At 37.9% G+C, this 24,145-nt stretch overlaps 1 protein-coding gene across 2 annotated transcripts in view; it reads right to left on the bottom strand.

Moving 5' to 3' along the window:
• Positions 1-24,145, bottom strand: part of GPC6 (glypican 6) — a 786,144-nt gene that overhangs the window by 66,743 nt on the left and 695,256 nt on the right. Inside the window, exons 5-7 of one of the 2 annotated variants that reach the window (XM_071806659.1) lie at positions 16,158-16,288; positions 7,386-7,529; positions 2,833-2,862 (exon numbers count right to left, since the gene is read on the bottom strand). In XM_071806659.1, the coding sequence (XP_071662760.1) occupies positions 2,833-2,862; positions 7,386-7,529; positions 16,158-16,288 (305 nt within the window). The remainder of the gene's footprint in view (positions 1-2,832; positions 2,863-7,385; positions 7,530-16,157; positions 16,289-24,145) is intronic. The other variant, XM_065851136.2, reaches the window with a different exon arrangement.

Raw genomic sequence — 24,145 nt, 5'->3', positions numbered from 1 at the left:
ATTCTTCATCTTACTGTGTGCAGACAAGTCTAGAAATCAGGAGTGGCTTTTGCATACAGGTTTTGTATTCCTCATCTCTCTAACAAGGATACATAAGACTGTTCATACCCCTAAGATGTTCCTAGAAATGATATGATGACTCTCAGTGGGTCTTCACACCTCTCAGGTAAAGGAAGTTCAACTAGTACTAACGAGTACATTTTTAGAAGACATTCAAGCAGGCACTGTGTTCAATGAGACAGGCAACACATCACTTTTCAGGCAAGGCAGACACTGTGTGGTAATCAAGATTGTACATTTCTTTTGACAACTAATTAAGGTAGAGATCTATCTTTCCTCTTACTGTTGGAAGACGGTCTTTCCTTGCTCATACTAAGCAGGGTCCGAACAGCAGGCAGACTCATTCCACCTGCAGACAGAGGCAACCACCGTAACAAAGCTCTTTCTTAGTAACCGCCTCACGTGCGCTAGGAATGCAATGCATCAGGTATAGCAGCATGCAGAACCATTCAACTGGGGGATGGAATAATATCGCTGTTTTTAAAAACAGGATTCTGGCAGGTGTCCCAGGAGAGTTCTGACAGCCACCATCATTCATCTGCCTTTGCCACCTGAAACTGGTATTAACCGTGAGGGACAAAGTGATCGCAGACTTAAACTTACTTAGATATTACTGTGATGCAGAAACTGAGAATAAACAAAACCCGACACTAAGCAAACACCTATTTTTGGAAAACCATTCAAATCCTAAATCTGACATCAAAAGACCACGACAAATGTTGCAAAACACATTTATTCATTGTGCACATTGTATACAGACAGCTAATAAGAAACAGGACTCTGTTTAAACACACAAAACCTAAAACTGGAGGAGCTGTACACCCGAGGAGTACAGAGGAGCTACCTGCGGATTAACATCACACAGGGGGACATGGCACATCCAACAGCACAGCATCCAAGAGTTGTCAGGGGAGCAGCCTGTGGGAACTCACTGGGCTCCTAAAACACCTGCATGAGCCTGTCACTTGCACTCTTAGGAGTGTGACCGAAACATCCTGAGCTATGAAGCCTTTTACAGGCTCATTGTTTGTATCTTCCCCTATGGCCTCTGTATGCAGAAGGCATTTGAAAAATTAATCTCAGTATTTTGAACCCTCTAAGATTTATACCTACTGGATTTTATTCTAGGGCCTCTTGAGAAATAAAATGTTTGGAATAAATATCCTATCTCAGGAAAATTGCACTATCACTACATATATCTAACATTTCTAGACTTTGGACTAAATGGATTTTAACAAAGCTGAACTATAAACTTCACTTTCAAGAGTGTCCCAGAGGATTCCCTGGGCAATGCAGATCAATGTCTTCATAGTATACTGTCCTGTTAATTTCAGTCTTTTATAGCTAAAATGCAAAGCAGATTATTTTTTTTTTAATAATATTTTTTACTTCATATAGTTTCAAAGACTGGGAATGAATTGTTTGCAACAGATTTGTTAGGTTATTATTGCATTTTTTTATTGTAACAAAAATCATTACACAATGGAATAAAAAAAAAGTGACTGAATGAACACTTAAAATACACCTCACTTTATTCCTGGAAACAAAATGTTTCAGGGTCTTTTGCTCATGGAAATTTAGACTTTCCTTTTATTTTAAGGAAAGTGGGAGGGAAGACAAAAGAGCACTTTTCCTAAAAAGTGTCACACAATATATTCCCTTCCCTAGGGTAAAGAGCATGAAAGGTTTCCTTTCCAGATGGGGTGCATGTTCATCCACTTATCTATGCAACCACTATACTGTACTTGAATGTAAATCGCTCACAAAATGCCACGGCAAATTTCTCAGTTGCCTATCTCCATAGTATGCATGTACATTATGTATTACATGGTTAATAGGGCATCAGCTCCCTTTGGGAAAGTCAAGAAGGCTTCCGTGTCCTCCTGAAAGAAAATGTGGAATTATTTTATACACGTCCAGCCAGGTCAGGCTGCAGTATGTTCTCGAGAGAAATTCCAGCTGAATTAAGGCAGTGCTGTGCTATATGGTGATGTGGTGGATACAGAGGTACTTGAGGCAGCTCAAATGCAGGAGGTAGTGGGGCTATATCAGCATGGTGCTCTCTGTAGACTAACTAGCCCTGCTAAGAAGCAGGGTATAATAATCCTAGCTAAATGCTTTGAGCTACTTCATAAGTGAGATGATGTATGTCTGCATGGTGCTGTGCTCCTGCTTTCTCCTTGGGCTGTGCTGAACCCTGCTGAGGAGGCCTTCTGTCTGAAACCAGGCAATTCTGACAGTCACAAAAACTTATGAATCTGGGAAGCATAAGGGAATCAACTTTATCAACCTCCCACAGAGAAGCTCAGTGGTTTGCCCTAGATCAGACAGCAACACAGGGGCAATTCTAGGGAGAGAGCCCAGGAAGGTCTGGGAGCTTTTTCCGTTTCTTCAGTGCTAGCTCAAGGCAGAGGACTAAGAATGGAATGCCACCACAGTGTCTGCATTGCTGCACATGCATATGTGGGGTCTGAGACAGGGGAACACTCATGCCAGCTGTTAGCTCACTGAGGGAATACAGATTCTCCTTTCTAAAGGTGAGACATCATCCTTGAAGTGGGAGAAAAATACTCGAAGGAACCAGCAGCTCTGGGTACTGGGCAGAATTAAATCAGCCAGAATGCAAAATTACAGAAAGAACTGCTAGCATTTTAGCCTACAAGGCACACACAAAGTAAAGATGGTGAAGATGAAACTTAAAGAAGTGTTTTGCCCAGCATTGTACAAAGACAAATGGGAATGAAGGTGAAGAATAAGAATACCAAAGCTTACACCATGTTGCATTGTCCTCCAGATAGTCCTCTGGGAAGCAAGAGGGAAACATTCAAGGAACAGAGAAACAAAACAAAACAAAACAAACCACAGGTTATACCAAACAGGCAACTACAGAGAAGATAACGAGTCTTTATAAGCAGTTGATTTTAAATGGGAAATTTTAGATCATACTCTACAGAAGCAGCTGTGCTCAGTGGTTAAAATAATTTAATTTCTGACAGTATTTATCTTACTGAACTTCAGGTGTAACTGCTAGATGCCTAGACCAAAGCTGTCACTTTTTGACACTTTGTAGGAGAGGGATATGGAATGATTTCTCTGAGCTGTTTAAACATATATTTTAGGATGAGATGAATTGTACTTCAGAAATATTTCATCTCAGTTCAGTTGCCTAAACCTATACTTGGACAACTGAGCAAAGCCCTTTATTTCTCTCTGTTGACAGTAAAAGCTACAGTCATCTAAACATCAAATCTAGACAGCTGGTTACAGGTATCTACACTATGGATCTCTATATTGTATCAGAAATGTCCTCATTTTTACTTCTGTTACAGTCAGTAGAGAAATAGGTGGAATTCAGTTACCTAAATATAGGTATAGCAAGTGAATATAGTAGCTCTGAGGTATTCTCTATTACTTCCAGCCAGGTCTCCTGTAACTTTGCTTTCACATTTGGACATCCTGAAAACCATAGGCATCTCAAATAACATGATGTGACTATGTTTATGTAGCCAAATCCACCCAGAGGGACCTCTAGAGAACAGCTGGGGCTCAGTTTTCTTCTCACACTGGGATGCCACATAGTGGGCATCCTCTAGGGTGTTCTACATGGCCTTCAACTGCCAGCCCAGGAGGGCATGAGCATCCCAAATTTCTGTCCTATCTGCCAGCTCAATTAGATGTCTTGGATAGTCCGAGACATCTCAGTGCTGCATATCTACATACGGATATCTCAGCAGAGCTTTTTATTTCCCAATCTGTGAGAGGTGTCTATGACAGATGGGGTGAATCATTCTCCAAACATGTGTGTCTCTCTCCATTGACTTCAGAAAGAGTCCAACTGTTATGCCCTCTCCTGTAAAGATGTGTTCAATTGCCCAAGCATAGGTATCTTGAATTGCTTGAGATGCTGCAACATATCCTACCCAGCTCACCACTGCTGCTCCAGAGGTATATTGCTCTCCTCTAGTCCCGTGACACATCTACCGATCCCATATTCCAGATACTCTGGGATGTCTCAGATGGTGCTTTAGATCCATACTTAGACAACTCTCAAACTACATAACTTCCTAAAATATCTGTTGCATTTTAAACCAGTTACAGCACTGCTTTTTGTGGGATTTTTTGTTTTTTTACATTTCTCACAATTTCTTTTGATCTATTCCCTATTTACTAAGCTTTACTGCTTACAGATATGACAATAACACAGGGAAACTGCTTTCTCTTCTCTTGAAATGGAATAGCTGGATTAACCACACATGTTCAGGCAAGGATGAAGGAAATGTTTCTCAGATGGGTTTGGTATCTGGTGATTTCAGTGTAGGCTTCTTATGAGGGTTGCTTTGTGCAACCTACCTGATAAAATATGCTCAACTGAATAAGTTTATAAATGGGAATATGAGCAGGAGTGAAAAAAAAAGGTTCAGGGATGCTACACATTTGTATAAGATGCAGATGCAGAGTAAATATTTTCTAAACTTGGTCTCTTCTGTGAATGTAGTATCAAAGACAGATGAAAGCAGAATTGTCTGTCACTTCTTTTGAGGTTTACATAGCTGCATGCTTGGGCTTTGTGATGACAGTTTAGAGTTAAGTGGTCTGACAGTTTTGTGAATACACATTCAAGAACAGACTTCTAAAAGCACTAATGTAAGACTGAAGCTGACTTGCAAGGAAAGATTTGTTTCTTATATCTGTAATAATCAAAAGGGGCTTTACCTATTTGGCAATACTATCAAAATACTAATACTGCTGTATGTTTGCATTAAGCAAGCATTAGAAAATGATCATATTTCAGACTGGAAAACTGCTGTAAGTGGGATTCTCCTTACATCCTGTCAGCAACACAAGGGTTAGGAGGATCAAGCTGAGGCTGGTCCTCCTGGCTCTGTCTATAGTTAATGAAGAGAGATACGTGCTTCAGGGAATGATTCAGCACATTGAAAGCTAAGGATCTAATGTAGGCATGTTGAATGGTGTTCCTACGAGGTAGGAGTGCAGCACTGATATCCTTCTGGATAAAATGACCCAAACTGGTGTGAGATGCAGACAGTGACCTTTCCCAAGTGCTGGTAAGGGATTACAGCTCAGAAACAAGGCCTTCTGCTCTAATCCACATAAACAGTTTTTCCTCGCTCCAGCTGAGGTCAGTGGCCACCTTCAACTCAAGGGATTGTTGATCTCAACTCAAAAGGAGATAACACATGCGTCACTGCCATTTGGAAATGGATTTGATACCAACATGCATCACTAACAGGCCACCAATAATTATTATTTTAAACATCACTGTCAGGAAAAACAGTTATTTGGCTTTAACACCTTTTAAAGCAACAGTAGCAATGCGAAAGTCTTTGTTCTGAAAAAAAAAATGTGAACACACCTAGCTAAACCATATGGAGACAAGTTTCCTTTCAAAAGTCTATAAGATATTATGAGTTATAAAGGATCATGTACATTGGCAATTTTCATTAGCTATGGACTTTAAAGGCCAGAAGCATATGACACACCCCTGGTTTATTCAGGATGCTGCTCAGTATTTTGGAAGTTTGTAGTTTAAAAAAGGCATTAATCTGTTTAGAAGTATTCTCCTTATGTCAATATGAAATGTCCCTTAAATCTGCCTGTCTTTTCAAAAAATGCTTGAACTGTTCTTACAACATAAGAGCAATCCAAGCTGAACTATGCTACCAGTCTTCTTTTTTCCTTCTTCCTCCCACTTTGTGAGCAACCTTTAACTTTGAGGGAGCATGACTGAAACCTACAGGCTTTGATGATTTTTGGCTTCACCTTGGCCAATTCTAGATTAAGATCCAGGACTCTGCACTGAGTGATACACAAGAGCTGGTTCTTTGAATCTAAAGTGAAAGGGTAAAATTAAAATACGAATTGAGCATTACCAGTCAGTTTTTTAGCCCAAGATGCTACACTGCGTTATGAATCTGCTGTATTAGAAAGACCTAAGTCTACAGTGTAGGTAGACATCTTCTTTTCTACTTCTCCTTTTGGATAATCAGGCCATGCTATTTCCAGGAGAGCAGAGAACTAACAAACGCTACCTTTTGCTGCAGGGTAATCTCATGTTTTAACTAGAAATGCCTTGCTATTTTCCAGTTGAATTGCCATGAAGATTGACAGTCTACAGTAGATTGACAGAATGCAGCATAGAGACAGACCACTGGAAGGAGCTGGAACTGTGGAAGACTACTGTGATCATCAAAGAAATCTGCTGAATGATGGTATCAAAGAGATACCCACGTCCTTACCTGAATTAGTATACTTGGGTTTCTGCTCAGCAATTTAGGATGTGTATTGGAGAAACCTCTAGACAGCCTAGGTTCATCATCAAAACCATAGCAAAACATTTTGGCACCCTAGTGCAGCCAGCATCTGCCTGGTACCCAGGAGGAGCTCAGCTCACCAAAATCTTGTACCACCAGCTAACGGTGGGTGTTTCCAGCTGGGTGCTACTCTCCCCTCACTCTTGCTGCAGCCCTGAGCACGACTCTCTTCTGCCAGACAGATCAATGTTGTTCAAGTGCTCAGCAATAAACTTGACAAGGGCAAGGTATGCAATATGGTCTGTTTTGATTCTGACGCTCTACAACTCTTTAATTTTGCTCATCAGTTTTACCTCGAGATGATTGCTGAGACAGTATTATCAGTTATAATAATTAGCTCACTGTAAATCTATAGATGTATAAATAGTAGGAGCATCAAAGTCTGAAATGTGAATCCAATGGCTGGTAGTAAAGAAAATAAGCATATGTTAACGTCTTGTTTTCAAAATGACTGAATAAATAAAGCAAGTTTAATGATCACTGAAATTTGAGCTGATAAAAGTCAATTTTTGACATGGATGGAAATAAAGTAGTGGTAATTTTATAATTAAGTAAAGAAGTGGAACAAAGCAATGTGCCTTTGCAAGTGGATATGTTAAAGAACTAACTGCTAAAAATTGCTTTAATACACAAAAACATTTTTAATGAAATAAAAAAAAAAAAAGAAATATTGCTGCAGATCACTTTTTAAAGAGAATTTATCCTGCAAAGTACCTGCCATGGCTCATCTGTTTTTTGGCCTCCAGGAAAGAGCTTGTTCTTTTCCAGCATTTCTAATACATAAAAACTGAGTAATATTGTTCTCCTACAATGCAATTCTGTACTATGTCCAATGGAGAAAAAAATATACACTGAATGCTGGAACAGCTGGAATAGAAGCTATATAGAGTGCTTATGAAATTATTAAAAATAAATTCTCAGGAGTTTACCACTCTTCTACTCTATCTTCAAGCCATTTCCACTTATTTGAAAATGGAATTTATTTTGCCTTACCAGCCTATCCAAACTTGTGCCAGCAGCAGTTGTAGGTCGCTCCTCTGGGTTATATGGCCTAAATCTGGTGTTGAAGTTTTCAGGGACAGAACGGGAAGATCTCAGGGCAGGTGCTGGTTTAGGTTGGCCACATCCTTGGAAAACCTGAAAAAGACATTGTAGGTTACATGAAAATCATTAAAAAAAAAAAAAAAGACACTTGGTATTTTATAGCTTCTTTGTTCTCTCTTTCATATATTTGAAACCAGCTTTGACTGATATTTTGATAAAAGTGAATTGAGTACTTGCTCTTCATTAAAACTCAAGTTCACAATTAAGCATTATTAATTACCCAGAGAAGACATAAAAAACCATATAGGAACCTTAAAAAAATAAACAACAATATGATTATTATAAGAAGTTAACATCTGAAAGTATTTTAGTTGCAGTCTTTCTAGGAAGAGAAATGAACAAAAGAAAGTGCTTTGTGTCAGGACTTAGTTGATTGTTTTAGTTTTTGTTAAAATGTGGTATTTACTCAGAATCACAGCTCATTCATAATCCCTACCTACAGCTGTTTCTACCTTGTAATTTTGTTTGTAGTCTCAGAGAAAAGGTCAATGATGAAATGGTCCTATAACTGGATAACTTTCTTATTCATACCAATTTCTCCCCAGAAGAGAGGTGAGGTATATTGAGTGGGCAACAGTGAGAATAATTTTCTTCTAGTGTGTTTGTTTATTAGGTATAAAAGATAATGTTTGGGGTTATGAAATTCTTCATATACTTTCACTTGGAAAAACGTTTCAGTAGCATATATCTTCTGGATATTGAAGAACATGGATGCTTTTGACTACTGAATATCAAGTAATATCCAGAGGAACTCTCATGAAAGCTGCTTGGCTGAAAGGCGGTAGAATATTCAGAGAGTTAATTTTTTTTAAATGTTCTGTTGTAGTAGGATCCTAGTGTTTACATTCATACCAACTTTTTCAGTTCTGGAATAATCTTTCTTTTTTGTGACCATTGTATTTTGGCTGATTCAACATTTTGCCTCCATTCAGAAGAAAAAAAAAATGAATGTCGGAATTTCTTGTAAGATATTTTTCACAAAACCCTAATGACAGACATAAACTATCTGTCTGAATGAGCTTTGTGGAGGTGAAAACTCCTATGCAGGTGCTGTGTTTTGTTTGTAGGATCAGATTAATCATTTTTGTGTGATAAATAGAATAAAAAGTTCACAAAGCTATGTTGTGAGCCAGTGATCAAAAAGACTCTTGTTTCACTTTTAGACTTAGATTTTCTGCCTTCAGTGGTTCCCTCTGAAGTTGCAATGGATGGCATGACTTTTGTTGTTTCAGGATACACTACATTTGGCTCTTAGATTTCCCAATGTTAATTCTGAGGGCCAAAATGATCCAAAATTTGCAGAAAGAAACTGATTCATAGCAAATTTATGTCCAGTCACCAGGTCTGTTGTGGCTCAAAGTCCAACAAGTCAGCTGTTGCATGTCCATTGAGATTTTTAATTTATGAGTAGAATACTGCTTAATCTGGCTTGAGAATATCCATAAGATTTTTTTAATAGTTTCTACCCTCCTTAGTCATGAGGACTATTGGACAATAAATTCATTTAATCAACCAGGAATTATGATTTTAGCTTGTAAAGTTCTAAATTTTTCAGCAAGAAAGAATCTTATTTTTCCTCCATGAAGAAAATTTGACTGAGATTAATGTTCAGGATTTATACATGATTGTGTATGACACTGTACGTTTCAAAGGTTACTGTTTAACCCTGGGTGGTGGCTAAACAGTAAACAGCTGCTCTGAAGTGAGAAAGAGGAAAGACTTGTGGGTTGAAATAAAAACAGATTTAACTAACAGCAATAAAGTGACACAAAGCAATACCTAGCTGCTGGAACACACACTCCCAGTAACGAGTACCAGAGGGTGGACACTGCAAGCACAGTGATTCCAGTCAAACATGGAGATCATAGCAGGCATAGGGAAGTCAAGGGAGCTGGAAGAGGAAAAAAGGCTGACCCCAGCAACTTCCCACTTATATATGGAGTGGGATGTTCATGGTATGGAATACTTCATTGATCTGCCTAGATGTCAATCAACATGCTGTCCTGTCTGTGCCCCCACTCTCACCAATTTTTACGTGCCCTTGGTTTCCCTGACAACAGCCAAGATATCAGTGAGTTCTTACATTCATTTCGTACCAAATCCCAAACACTGGAAAGCTACTGGAAGAAAAACATTAACTCTATCCCAGGGTGCTATCTTATTATTCTCAAACTAAATCCAAAACAAAGAGTGTGCTAGCTACTAAGAAGAAAAGATTCTAACTGCATGGAAAATTTCTTCATTTTCAGCTAAGCAAGCACACAAACATATATGTTTGGGACATTGGTTATACTTAGAAAAGTTTAGTCATACTTATTCTGACTGAATATGTTATGCAGAGCAAACATAACTGTTTATTTAGATATCTATGAAATCCCACTTAGACAAGTCAGTCATCAGGTATTTGCTTACAAAGACAAGTGACAATTATCCAAAACATGTAACTTAGGTCTCAGGGGTAAGGAAATTGAGGACACTAAATCTTCGTCTTAAATTTCACATTATGTGCCTGCGAGGCTACTTGTATGACCACGTGGAGTAACTGCACGTTTACATAATTCATATTTCTTTTTTCTTACGACATACCAAAAAACCCTGACATAGACTTTGTGGCATTTAGCTTCAAGCAAATAGTTGTAGTCAATAGTCTTATATGAACAAATTTATGTGCAGCCAGACAATAACAGAGATGGAAATTAGATAGTGATTTTTACATCACAGAAGAAGAAATAATTTACTTCTTAAATGACCTGGCACAAATGTAGTAAGAATACAATATTCAATAACTAAATTTTGAGAGCAAAAGAGACATTTTCTAATTTGCATCCAGGTATTACCTAACAGAACAGAAAATGTACAGCTCATACCTGAAATTAACAAATGCTTCCTAAGGAGAAGCACATGAAATCCTTCCTTCACAAAGCTACTCAGAGATACTGAGCAATTTCTAGAAAAATATTCAAATTTTTCATTATGCATGCTGTGAATGGGCAGCATAAATTCCCTCTCCCTAAAAAAATGCCTTTTATATATAATTGGTGCAGGCTATTTCATTTGAATTTAGAGAAGGGATTCCATTTGAAAATAATTCACCTAAATTTAGGTGTGTACATGTAGATGTCTATATCTAAGTTAAACATCTAAGCTTCCATTTTAGACAGTGATCAAAAGCTCCCTTCAGCTGCTCTCACATCAGCATCTACAATAGTTTGTGATGTCCTAGGATGTCTGAGACATCTGTTAAGACTGTCTAAACACAAGACTATTCCCCATTGAACTACAGCTAAACCTCAAATGGGATATCCTAGGATGTCATGAAGAGCACCAGCTCTCTCTGGTCAGGGATATGTACCAAGCCATGAGATCAAGTCAACAGAACCAGTGAAGAATCACATCTATTGAGCTGACTAAATGAAGGTGTCTACTTCAGGAGTAAGAAGTAGATACTGTAAAATAAGAGTCCTTTTCCCAGGAGAACTCAAAGTTTTGAATCCCAGCAGATAGAGTTTGTTCTTTGTGTAGCCTAAAGTCATACTGTTATTTAGACATGTGCCAGTACTGAGTGTCTCTATGACTCTGCTCCATTGACTCTCTTATCTTCAGATAGAATAGGATTGATTTTTTCCTGAAATGCTATTCTATTTTTTCTGCACAGGACTCTTGAAAGAACACAGATAAATGAAGAGGTTTTGTTAATATGAAACTCAGGGGCTATTTTAAGAAGAACCCTGGATGTAGTTTTATGAAGATTTCCTCCTTATAAATAATGCATTGGTAGTCCTCTATGTCATGGAGCTCATTCATCCTCTTAGCTGAAGTAATTGCCTAAAAGGAATATATATCTATAGGTTAAAATGGCACATCCATCAACTCAGACAAAAGTAGATTTAAGACTTTCTAAGGAGATGCTCAGTTATGGGATAGCCTTTATGAAAGTGGAAAAATCTTGGCATGGCCGCCAAATGACACTTAGAGCAGCCAAACATGTCTGTATAGAACCAGACTGTTTAAAATGCAGAAAATAGTCCAGGGTGTTGTGCTTTGAGTAACAATGAAGGCACAATTATGCTGATGCAACCAGATTAGGAATTTTCTCTGTTTTGAAGAAAAATGGGTGTTATAACATATTTTCTGCTGGTTTTTGAGTTTTCTTCCACTTCTTGTGAATGAGCAATCTCTGCAGATGTCAACTAGTAAACATTCATATAAATGGAACGGAACAGATGTAAGATTTATTCTTTGACTTGAAGCAGGAATCAAAGGTAATGGTACTGACAGCCTTATGAGAAGACTGTGAAGGCCCCAAACCACATTTGTTTTGGTCAAGATTGAAATGAGCCATTATATGTTATGATTCTCTGAATATGACTCCCTGAATTACCTCAGAGAGAATGAGAATAAGAATGGTAAATATCTTGGATATGAACTGAACCATGGGAAACAATACACAGAATATGAAACTTTTACTTGAGAAATAATCAAGCTGTTGCTGAGCATTGAGTTTGGCACCATAATGTTCAAGTCACAGAATCATAGAATACCAGCTTGGAAGGGACTACAAGGTTCATCTCATCCAATCTTGGCAAAAGCACAGTCTAGACAAGGTGGACCTCTGCAGCTGAATCTTAAGTGTCCAGTGTTGGGAATCTACCACTTCCCAGGGCAGATTATTCCAAGGGTTGATTGTTCTCATCATGAAAAATGACAAAAAAAACCCCAAAACATGAAACAAAGAAGTGCCACTGATGAATAACAGAGATTTCAATAATGAAGATAGCATGTCTGAGACATTATTAGGAGAAATCCAAGGTAAATCTATTGAAACCTGACTTTTACCAGAGACAACCTTCAGGGAACACCACTGAAGTCTGGATAGCACCAGATAGAAATGCCTACTCTTGAAAAGCGCTGATGTCTTGGGAGGCATCTCAGACATCCCAGACTGACTGGTTTTGCATTCTGTGTAGTTTGGTTTGCAGAAGATACTCTGTCAGAATGGCTGCAGGTGTTAGATGATGAAGCTATGGAAACTGGTTTTGAGGATCTTCAGTCCTTGCCTATTTTTTTTGGAGAAGGGAAAGTTGGGTCTGATTCAGAGCACATAGATTCCTCTAGCAGAATGTTGTTTGGTCTGATTTTCCAGGCTATTTCTCCTTTTTGAAAAGCATCTCCAGATATTGCAGCTGTCAGGAGTGGGACTTTTCCTGAGGCAAAATAAGGAGCTTGTGTGGCTGGCATTCAGGGACATGACAGCCACACAAGGTGAGCAGCTTATGAAGCCTAGACTTTCTATATAGCCAGCACTGAATACAGACTGTAGAGAAATATCAAGAAAACAGAAAAAGATTTTAGCCTCAGGATGAATTGGAGGATCTTCACATAACGGTAGTACCTAGTTAATGTGAACTGTGCTAAAACAATCAACCACAATCAACAGACAAACAAGAACAATTAATGGCCCAGGAACAGAGATGCTCCATTTTATGCAGTGACAGGTACTGGGATGAGGCTGAGTCTGTATGTCCTTGGTTGGAAGTACAAAGATAGAAGAGGTACATGTGGCACTTCTATAATTCTCTGTTGTGATATTGATGTGCACCTATCAGGAGAAGAAGACAGAGGGTTTGTGTCTTCTGAGGAAATGAAAGACAAGGCGTGAACTCGAGCAATAAGCCCTGACTTTTGGTACTGATTAATTGTTAACTCATAGGCTTTTTCTTGGACTGCTCCAACTTTCTCTTTGCAGAATGAAATAACTCCACAGAAGGTATGTCTCAGCAGTATAGAAATGAATCAGACTGTGATACTTTGGCCTCAAGATCAGGCACTGGTCCTTGTCCCCCTTTTATTTATTAGTATGATTGTAACCATGAAGACTATTCCTCAGAAGAATAGTGCTGAATAGGACATGCATATTTATAGGAAAAAGATATTGGACAAAACCTTCTGTGCTACATCAAGTGAAGAATGGAGGGACAAACCATAAAAATGGAGACTTAGGAAGTTCGTGATGTATTTTTCTGCTGATGTCTAAAATTGAAGACTTCTTCATTCACATAAGATATAACATTCTTACTTATTTTTACACACCGTTAATGTTGAAAAGCCTGCATTGTTGCTCACTTAATTTTACCTCCATACACACACTAATGTACAGTCAATGTGTTATTTCAAACATACTTCTATTTTTCTCAGACAATTTCAATATATAATTGCAGCTATTATAATACAAAACATCATTTTGTAATACAAAGACAAATTGGTAGTGTAATTTAATGTGAATGACTTCTGGAAAAGGCCAATTGTTTATAAACATTTGAAACAGGAGAGGGATGGATTTTAGATTAAATGAACTCTGGGTCTTCTGCCTGCAAAGTGGATTAAATTAGTGAGAGGTGTTTGAGGAAGAAACTGTTCATTTTAATTTGTTTCATTCCTTTTAAAAGAGAATAAACATTACGCAAAATAGCCCAAAATTCCACTGAATACAGCATAAAGCCTCCTCCCACATATCAGCCAGATTTTTATGTAGAAAAAGCTGTATGTCAGTGGTGAAGAATAATCTATGTGTATGTGGGTGTTGCAGGCATAATAGTATCAGTGCATCATCATTTTCCCATTGTAAAAATGCACTGACTGACTTGTTGAAAAATAGCTATGATTCCTAGTCACCACATTTTCAGTGGATACAGTCAAATGTAAGATACAAAATTGTTTGAAGAAAAAGAAAATAGTGTGTTTTCAGCACCCTGCCCGAAGCTTTCTGAGTGGCGTCTCAGAATAATTGACAAGTGTGGCTTTTCTCCTACATTAGGTCTGCAATTGCATTCCATGCACCCCATTACATCCGACAAGGTTTCTGTCATTTTCACTGAAGCTCTAAGTGGTCAGTATGTATAAAGGGGAAAAATTAGATGACAGATGACTGATTCAAAGTCTGCTCATATATCATCTCTACAGATTCAACATGACAAAGGAGAACACAGCACTAAACCCCAGGTCTTTGCCTTCTTATGCTTTTCTTTCACAATAAAGCATTTCCATGTGTTAGGGCAGGAAAAAAAGATGGATGTCACCTAGGAAAACAAGGAAATCACATTTTGGGAGAATAATGGTCTACACAGAAGTATACAAAGACCCCCAAGGATAGACAGTTCTGTTATCTATGAAAATACAATAAAAAAAAAATTCACTGAAATGATTTGGTTTCTGTTTCCCAAGATTTAAAAAATTATTGGCTAAGGTTTCTCTTAGAAGAAAAACTTTACATTGCAAATGGAATCACTGTGATTTATTAATCTTTACAGCAAATAAAGTATTATTGAGGGACAGGAGAAACAGTCTGCTCTGCTACAAGTGCACTGTGAGATGAGTCTGTGCCAAGGTGATGTCATTGGACTCTGGTAGGGGATACAGTTTCCGGACTAATGGAAAAACTGTGAGAACTGAACATGTAAAAAGGAAAAAGAAACACACCTGAGCCGTGGGTGAGTTTTCAGTGAAAATATTTTTTGTTTATTTTTTTGAGGTAAGGGTGAATTTGCTGAAGCTAACCTTTAATTCCCAAAATATTTCAGAGAACTTGGCTGTTAAACAAATGCCTTGATGAATGCTGCCAGAACAAAGTCTCATTGCGCAGGATGCAGACTGCTTTTAAAATCTGAGTAACTTCTGCAGGTTGAAAATGAAAAGCACCTTGAAAGAAATCCTTAGCAACCTGCAGCAATGTGGCCATAAAAAGCATCTAATTTTGGGTTGACAGGAAGAATATTAACCTCAGTCTCCTGCCTTTTTGTCCTCAAATTTTTCCCAGCTACGGCAGCTTCCTTCCAAGCAATGGAAATTCACTGGCTTCGATGTCAGTCTAGCCAGAACCCAACTGACTTCCGGGAGATCAATGGAAGATAGAAACTCCTAATGCAGAAAACCTGGCAAACTTTTGTCTTCAGATTTTGACCCACAGTGGACTGATGAATATTAAGGAAAAGTCATTAACTGTTGACTATTGGCTCAAAAGCACCTGCTACTGAATTTGAAGAATCTTATTAATGTGAGGTTCAGAGGTGGTGGTGATCTGTGTATACACACACACACTAAAAATGGAAAGGAGGAAGCTGGCATCATTAACTCTGTTTATTTTCGTGTCAGCATTCAGACAAAACTCTATCAAACTGTGGTATGATAATCAGAGGCTGGCCAACGTAATGATATTTCCCTTGAGTGGCTATTAGAGGAGGTTAAGTGGAACATTTTGTGTATTCACCTCAAACACATTGTACTTCAGTCTGACCTAGACAGATCAAAATGTGTTTGGAACTTAATATAGAGAATCACAGATGAGACACGAGCAGAAGTTACCAAATGTACTTCGCAGGATATTGCTTACAGGGTTACCACTAAGTTTCAGCACCTTCTGGTTTCCTTAAATCTCTTACAACTAGTTTACTGAATGGTACCTTTTTCCCTGCCACTCCTCTTTGAAAACTTTGGGCTCATTTAACTAGATGAAGGATTCAAAGGCAGTCAAGTGAACTGTCAAACAAGTAAAAGCAATTTCTAGTAGTCTGGACAATCTGTCTTAAAGTCTGGACAGAAGAATGGTGATGTTTCTCCCCCTGTTTGTGACATTCAGCAACAGAGAAGGCGCGACTCACACAGTACCTTTGCCGACACCTGCATGCTGTTTTCTTGCATGTTCATGATGGCTTCAGAAATCTTGACATCAATAGGATCCATGACTGATTCAATGTTGAATGGTCCCTCTAATCTCTCCGCTACCAGAAGCATAGCATCTGTTAAAACACAAAGCAGCCATTCCCTTAAAGAAGGGATACCTTCGGGTGCCTCAGACAGACCAGCCTCACCAGCTGGAGCCTTGAGTATCAAGTGCTCCTGAGCAGCAGCCTGTGGGGACGTGTGGCAGCAGGACTGTGAACCCTTCAGGGTAGCTTTCCAGTTGTCAAAAATATCTTCCCCTACTGCTGCCACCACAGAAAGAGGAATAAAGACTGTAAAAGTTAGATTAATAATAGTTGCCATAGCATTATTGAGCTTGGGGTAAAATTATTTCACACAACATCACACCACTTGAAGCAGCCGGTGCTCTGGAATGCACTTATGTAGTCTCCTTCCCCAGAAAAAGTGAGATGATAGAAATGAATCCCTGGGGTACGTTCTTAGAGTTTGTGTGAGATGATGAAAACTTCGATATGATATATCAGGGTGTTATAATTAAAGCAGCTGTTCTTTCTGACCTTAATGATCTCATTTTCTTGCAATATGAACAGCGGATGAATATTGGATTTCTGCCATAGTGTATAGGTATAAAACATGTTTGCCTTGCTACATTTTCGAAACTTGGTTGAAAGTTCTATGCAGAAACATATAAACATATATTCTTTATATATTTTGGATTTTAAAAACAAATGTCTGCTTAATTTATGTTAGAGCCCCTCTTCAAAGAATTTTATCTTTTTGGGTTCATTAACAAGTAAAAAACAAGCTACTGAACAGAAATTAATTACATTAAAAAACTTTTTCTGTACATCTATGCACAGACACTGATTTCTCACAATTTCTGTGGCAACAGCCATGCGATAAACTGGATTTCTACTACACCTGTGAACATTGTATTTGATACTTATAAGTTAGCATTTAAAATTTTCAGCATCTAATTAGCTTTAAACAGATGCCACCTGCAATTTTAAAATTATAGACAAAAATCTTCACATGCTCTCTTCTTTATTTCTCAGACTCAGGCTCCAAAAGGTACTAACCAGATGTCCTTCCAAAAAAGACCCCATGAGTGCTTTGCTGTTGCATGCACCAATTCCACTGCAGCTACGTGGAGAAGGCATGGAGCATCCCATAGACCCAATGTCAGTGTTTGTAAGTTTGGCTGTGGAGTCCTGGGGCTCCTTTCCAACCTGCAAGGCCATCTTCTCCCTCCCCACAGCAGCTCATGTGTGTGGATATGTGGGACGAAGAGGCCGGCATTTCACCGTAGCAGTTGAGACACAGACTCCCATATACAGTCTGACCCAGGGGCTTTGATATGTCATTTATATGCAGTCAATGCATGCCTAAAAATCACACTGAAAATGAAATTAGTTGGCATGTAGTACCTAAGAACTTTTTCAAATTTGGATCTAATATTTCACAGTACGCTTAGGCTGGAAAGAGTGTAATGCTAGTTATTTGCAGTGGGATGTATAGCATCTTTTGCTAACTGTGAGAAACAGTGAGATAATAGGAATTTGGAATTTGTTTCAAAACAGAGGTGTTATTTTGGCTTAACATTATTTTAACATTCTTCAGTCTAAACCCTTTTCAGTGGGAAAGTCATTGAAAACAGCACCTTCCTCTGACAGAGGAAACAAAACATTTTTCATATACACAAAAATAGACATACACATATATGCATGCAGATTCCTGCAATAACTTGGCAATTTTTCCACATGCAAAGAGAATTTGTCACAAAGTTGTTTTTGTTGTTGTTGTTTGGTGTGGGGTTTTTTTTGTTGTTGTTGGTTTTTTATTTTTTTTTTTTTTTTTTAGGAGTAGCCCAGTAGTTGAGGACAAGCATCTCTTTGTATGAGCACACTTCAGTTTGGGAACTAGCAGGCTGGACAAGTCTAGTGCTAAGCTCAAGTACATATTTTGGATAAGGGACTGTGTTGAACTAGAGTTCACTTAACAGGTAATTGCTGGAGACCCTTCATGAGAATGTGTTCATCAGCTTCTATTTTCTGAACCTTAACCCTATCCATTGACTTAGTCTTTCCTTAGTTTTTGCACTGGAAGAGGGCAGAGGCTGAGAAATGTGGGTAATTCCTGGCTGTCAAAGGTCTCTGTGAGCTTTTTGCAAAGTTGAGGTTCCTTGTTTGATATAGTATGGTATAGGTTTGATGATTCAAGTTAAGATTAGAGTCAAAGTTATGTTTCAATCACATGGGCTATAGCTTTATCCTAAAAAAAAATGGGAAATAAAAAAAAATAATAGAGAGTGAAATCAAGAAGTAGATCCCAGGTGTTCCATATTCTTTAATTACTATCTCCCTCTCTTGGTTGGAATGACTCTGGACCACTCAGGGTAGCTATTCCAAACACAAATCTGTGGAGAAGATAGCATGAAGCAGTGAGGCTTTGAGCCAAGAGTATCACTTGACAGCAGAGCCCTGCAATCTTTTATTTAGTTAGCACTATAGGGATATGGTTAGGGACCAATGGGTTAAGGGAAGAGTTTAGTTTGAAATGTCCACAGCTTTATTGATGACAGGTACATCTTTATATCAGCAGTCTGTTCTTTTGGTTTTGGAGCTAACATGTGGGACAGGACTAGTATTAAACTAGAGGTTTGTACAGAGACGTAGTTGAGGAGGCAGAATCTGAGAAACAGATTAAATGCTGGGATCAGATATGCTTGAAGGACTAAAGTGAAACAGGTTCCTTCTGCAACCATTATATCTGAGGCTGACACAAGCTGTGCTTCCAGTGAAGGCTCATTTTAGAGCTTAACTCAGACTAGAAGTCTTGGACAATTGCACAGTTCAGATGAGCTCCTGCATAAAAGGAAAACTGATGTTGTTTGAGGACTCATTTTATCTTCTTTAATTCAGCAGGTGTGTGGGGCCACGGCTGATTTAGCAGGGACTGGACTGCTGGGTTACTCCTGTCTCCTTCTGGTACAAGTACTACAAGCTCAGTCAAGCAAAAGAGGATGAGCAAGTGCCACTTCGATGAAATCCAAAATTACTTTCTTAGCCTCTGACTGAGCTCTTCCTTCTATCTTTTCTCTAACCGTTGTGTTCTTCCTAATACTAAGTCAAATCTATCCAGAGGATATCTGACAGTCCTAGACTGAGAGAAGCCTTGAAGACCAAGGCAGTCATATTGTTATGAGTGTGCAGGCCCCTTGGGAGCATAATCACTACTGTAGTTAACTAACTTCTATATACTGATTTTTTGAGTTAGGCCTCAGATTAAAATTCAGACTGAATTTCCTATCCTTAACATTGATCTCTAGGATAAAAAACAAAAACAAAAACCAAACCAAACAACTTCCACAGTGCACTGTCTTAACTCAAGTTCCTCCCTTGGAAAATATTTCTTCAGCTCATGAAGTCGCATCCCCTTGTTTGCCAACTGTAACCCTCACTCTGGTGCTAAATTTTATTATTCACTTGCACGGTGCTATATGAACACTTACAATATATACACATCAGGTAGCCTATACAATTGAAAGAAATAAAAGCTCTTAGGTTGAATATAGTGAAAATCAGATGAAATTTAATGATCTGAGATTTATGACAGTACAGCCAAAATGATGTAATGGTCCTGTAGCTGTAGCTCTTCAAATATATAATCATGTAACAACAAATACAACGCTGTTGACCTATGTCTTTTTTTTTTTTTCTAAAGAAGTTATGAATATTAGTACAGGAGAAACTGGAAACATTTAGAAACTAAGAAAATCTATATCAGTCTTGAAAACTTAATTCTCAAGAACAGACCTTTGAACTCAAAGAAAGTCTAATTCAATTCAGTGGGACACTGTGTGATTTTAATAATTTCTCAGTCAGCTCTAATAGTAGATATTGGGAGCTTAATCATTGTTTGTGCTACAAAAATCTGAAAACTGATTAACTGACTACCTGCTTTTTATGTTGTAAATATACTTGGACTGTATTGTTCAATTACTTACTTTTAGAAAATTTACTTCTTTTGTATTTTTTCAAAATCTGTTTTACTTAGGCTAAGTACATTTTCCCTTCCCATATGCTACAGCACTTGGCAAAAATCTGGCATCTAGCTGCTGGGTGAGTGGATCAGGAGCTCAGTTTAGGTTACTTATTCTTGTGTTGTGGATTTGTTAGTGACTCAGAAACAATAAACATGACTAATTGCTCACTTGAGGACATGGGCTTGCAGAACAGTCCTGAGAAAGTGCAGAGCATATGGCATAGTATATTCACTGTCAGTGCCATTGCTCTCAACCTCTCCTGTTGAATGCCTGTTGTTCAAAACAGGAGTGGGGACCTTCCTGATGCAGTAGAAAACCCCGAGTCTACTGGAGTCCCAGGGTCTCCAAAATGTCTCTGCTAGCTGAGCACAGCAGCTCTGTTTAACTGCTTTGTATTCCCTTATCTACACCAAGACATACCATAGGTATTTAACACTGCCTTATAGAAGGACTTGGTTTCATTTTAAGCCATATATCAGAAATAGAGATCCTGCAGAAATTTTTGGTTTACTTCACAAATCAGATTTTTTTTTATTAGGTTTTATAGGTGCCACCTTAATGAAAAGCGTAGGACAAAACTGATCACACGCTAAGTGATTTATTGTATAACTTAAAAATTCAGAAGGCCATGTGTGAATTCAAAAATATGATGCAGTTTTGTGAACCCTGAGCACCTCCAGATAAAATAAGGCATAGATTACCCATATAAATAGACAAGAATCTGCCTGTGTTTCCTAGAAACTGGATCAAGCCACTGTCTTTTGGACTTATCTTGACACCAAAAGTGATGTCTCCTGTTTATGTTACATTTCCTTCAGGGTAGGTTTACAAAAAACTTCCTAGTAAATCCAAGATTGAAACAAAAAGAGCAGGGACAAGGACACTGATTTATGAGACTTTTGACAAGGGAAAAAAAACCCAAACTAGGTTGAAATACAAAGTTCCTGAAAAAACTATCAATGCCTCCTTTTTTTTTTTTTCCCTTGCCCCATCTTTGTATCACTAAGAAAATGCAAGGAGGATCTGATAGGGGAGACTCAGGGAGCTGAGAAGGTATTTTTGGAGTGTGTGTTAGTTTGGTTGCAACTTTTTCCTCTCATGCACACTTTTGTTCTACTTTTAAATTATCAGTGAGACTCTACCAGTGGCTGAGTTTCCCTGGGCAAATCCAGGAAAGCATCTATGGATGAAATGTCTGAAAATACTGTTTCTTCAGCGAGACAAAGAATGGTAAAATACTAAATTCATGCCCTTCACAAAATGTTAAGGCACATTTTGTTTGGGGAAAAAAAGGAAGAAGATTTTATCTTGAATCTTGTATCAGTAGGTTTGTATCTTTTCTAGTCCCATATATGTGCTCTAACATTTATAAAGAACTGTGAAGTGTTTGTTCACAGTTACTTGTGAAATAATGTAAGGATAAATTTTTATTTGGGAAGCTTCCAAGGATTAGTCCACAGACAAGTTCATGGACTGGAGAAGAAGAGAGATGACTCAGTTGTAAAGAGACTGAGCAAATTCTCATAATCAACTATGACGTTGAGAGTGGCAATGACTGCCTTGGAAAAGGATATAACTGTTAATATGATGGGCTGCATAGCAGTGCTTATTTGGTAGCTTCCCAACCTTCTGACCAAGGGCAAGAAGAGGCAGGAGTTTGGGTTGTATTTACTGTGTTATGTAGGCAAAACTCAGTGAGTTTTCCATCATGACACTTACTATAAGCAGTGGTCATAAAATCTTTAGAGCATTAGATGATAAATTAATGAAACAAAACAAAAAATAAAAATTGAGAAGTGAAATATGGGTACATATTGACTTTTAAGAAATATAATAACAGTGAAAATACATCCATGTAATAGTCTGCCAAAACTTTTACTGCTAGATGATGATTTAAAAAGCTTCAGAAGAGGAAAGTAAAACTCCACCTCGCAATTAATGAGGTGCTAAGAACTCTTTTCTCAGGAAATCAGAGTAAGGCATGTCAGTGATGCCAAAACTGCTGTTTTTCTTAGGGTCCACAGTCCCCTTTTCACATTATTATTCATATTAACACACTGTATGGTTCTTTTCTGATTGAACTTAATTGACAGATTTCCTCTCTATCATTAAGCTCCACATATGCATTCTCTGACAGCCCTTTCTGTGAACAATTTTTTCCTAATATCCAATCTAAACCTCCCCTGGTGCAACTTGAGGCCATTTTCTCTTGCTCTATCGCTTGCTACTTGGGCCAAGAGACCTGAGAGTGCTAAGCTTTGCATAATACAACCAAGATTTGGGAGACTCCATTTAAGTTTTTTTACCTGCTGTAAGGAGCTTCAGAATATTACAGGAAAAACACCGTAACCACCTCTACTGTTCTTTTGTGCCTGATGGCTCCCCTTTCAAAGCTGGTTCTATGGAATACTTAGTTGTTCACCTGGACAGAAAGATTGCTCTCTGTCTTAGAATTTGAGGGACACAGTTATGAAGGGTTGAATCCAGTTTTCTAGCTTATGCTTGTAGGGTTGATGCCCAAAGGCTGATGTAATGAAAAGCACATCATAGGTTCTTGCAGGAGGGAATGGAATCCAGAATTGTCCCTGCCAGGTTAATTACCAATTAATTAAAAAGGTATGCTTTAAGAATGTGTGTAGATAATCAGATCAAGTTATTTATTATCTATGTTTAATTTCAACTATAAGAATTTGCAGATTTAAGAATTATGTATTTTCTGATATTTCTGATCAGTGATGTAGCTATGTTGATTGATAACAATATCACTTACTCTTCCCTCAAAACAGAAAAAAAGAATTGTCAGCAGTACGAATAAGCCAGTTTTTCATACCCAATTCTGTGATAATGGAGAATTTTTTATCATTCCTGCTGTGTTTGTCTCTAACTGTCTTGTTTATGTAGAACAGTTCAAAAAATGAGTTTAATATCATGTACAATATATGTATGAAAATGTTATTGACATGCTGTTGTCATCTTATTGCAGCTGATAGCAACAAAATGGATTCTGTAGGTTGAACTGCAGGTTCTCTAGATTTTTTGAGCATTTCACACAGCATACATTTCTCTTCCAGGCATTGAAAAAAATGACCATGTTAAAATGATTTTGCTTCTTTGTCTTTCTATAACTTTGAGCAATTCTGAATAATTTAGTGCGCTGCCATAAGATATCTTATTTTTGTTCATATATGCAAAAAGAAATTAGCAAAGACTAGGCAAAATGGCAATACTTGTCTATTATTATTCTTCCACTACCCTATGGGAGCTGAATGCAAGATGTTCTTCTGAACCAAATTTTTAGCAAATGTTAATATCAAACGTTGTTGAGGATTCTATCTGAATGCTTGACATGAATCAATTAATAAAATGTGATACATTTATAAAATCTTTGTCTTGTTGCTTTTTCCATATGCCAAGAGGTATTTAAATAGTCTCATCGTCAGTCACAGAAAATGTTGCTAGTAAATAAAATAACCCTCATTGAGGCATGCCTGTATGATACTTGCTACAGTCTGTTCTTTAAATTTTTATTAACTTAGACCAGTGTGCATAATTCTTTCAAGATATGTGGTGTTTGGAACAGTGAAAAAAGTCCATCTTCCTGACTCTGATGAGACATGCTCAAATGGTTGAAGACAGCAAATCATAGCCTGAAATTTCATATTAAAAGTATGCTTTCCTCAGTAAAAATATCCTGAGAATATAGCTCGCATTATCATGATACAGTCACAGTCATCAGGAATCAAAGATCTTTTCAGCCATTCCACTGCCCATGCAGAGTTGCTATCCACAGTACATGCTTGCAATCTGTCCAGCCCAATTTAAAAATAGCTTAGTTATGTTCTTCCCACATTTTTTAAGAAAGCTATCTCATTGTCTACTATATATAACTATTAGAATATCTGTCCAG

This window comes from Patagioenas fasciata, chromosome 1 (genome assembly GCF_037038585.1).
Source record: "Patagioenas fasciata isolate bPatFas1 chromosome 1, bPatFas1.hap1, whole genome shotgun sequence".
Classification (NCBI taxonomy): domain Eukaryota; kingdom Metazoa; phylum Chordata; class Aves; order Columbiformes; family Columbidae; genus Patagioenas; species Patagioenas fasciata.
Note: the sequence above shows the minus strand (reverse complement) of the source record. Positions and strands in the feature narration are given on the sequence as shown.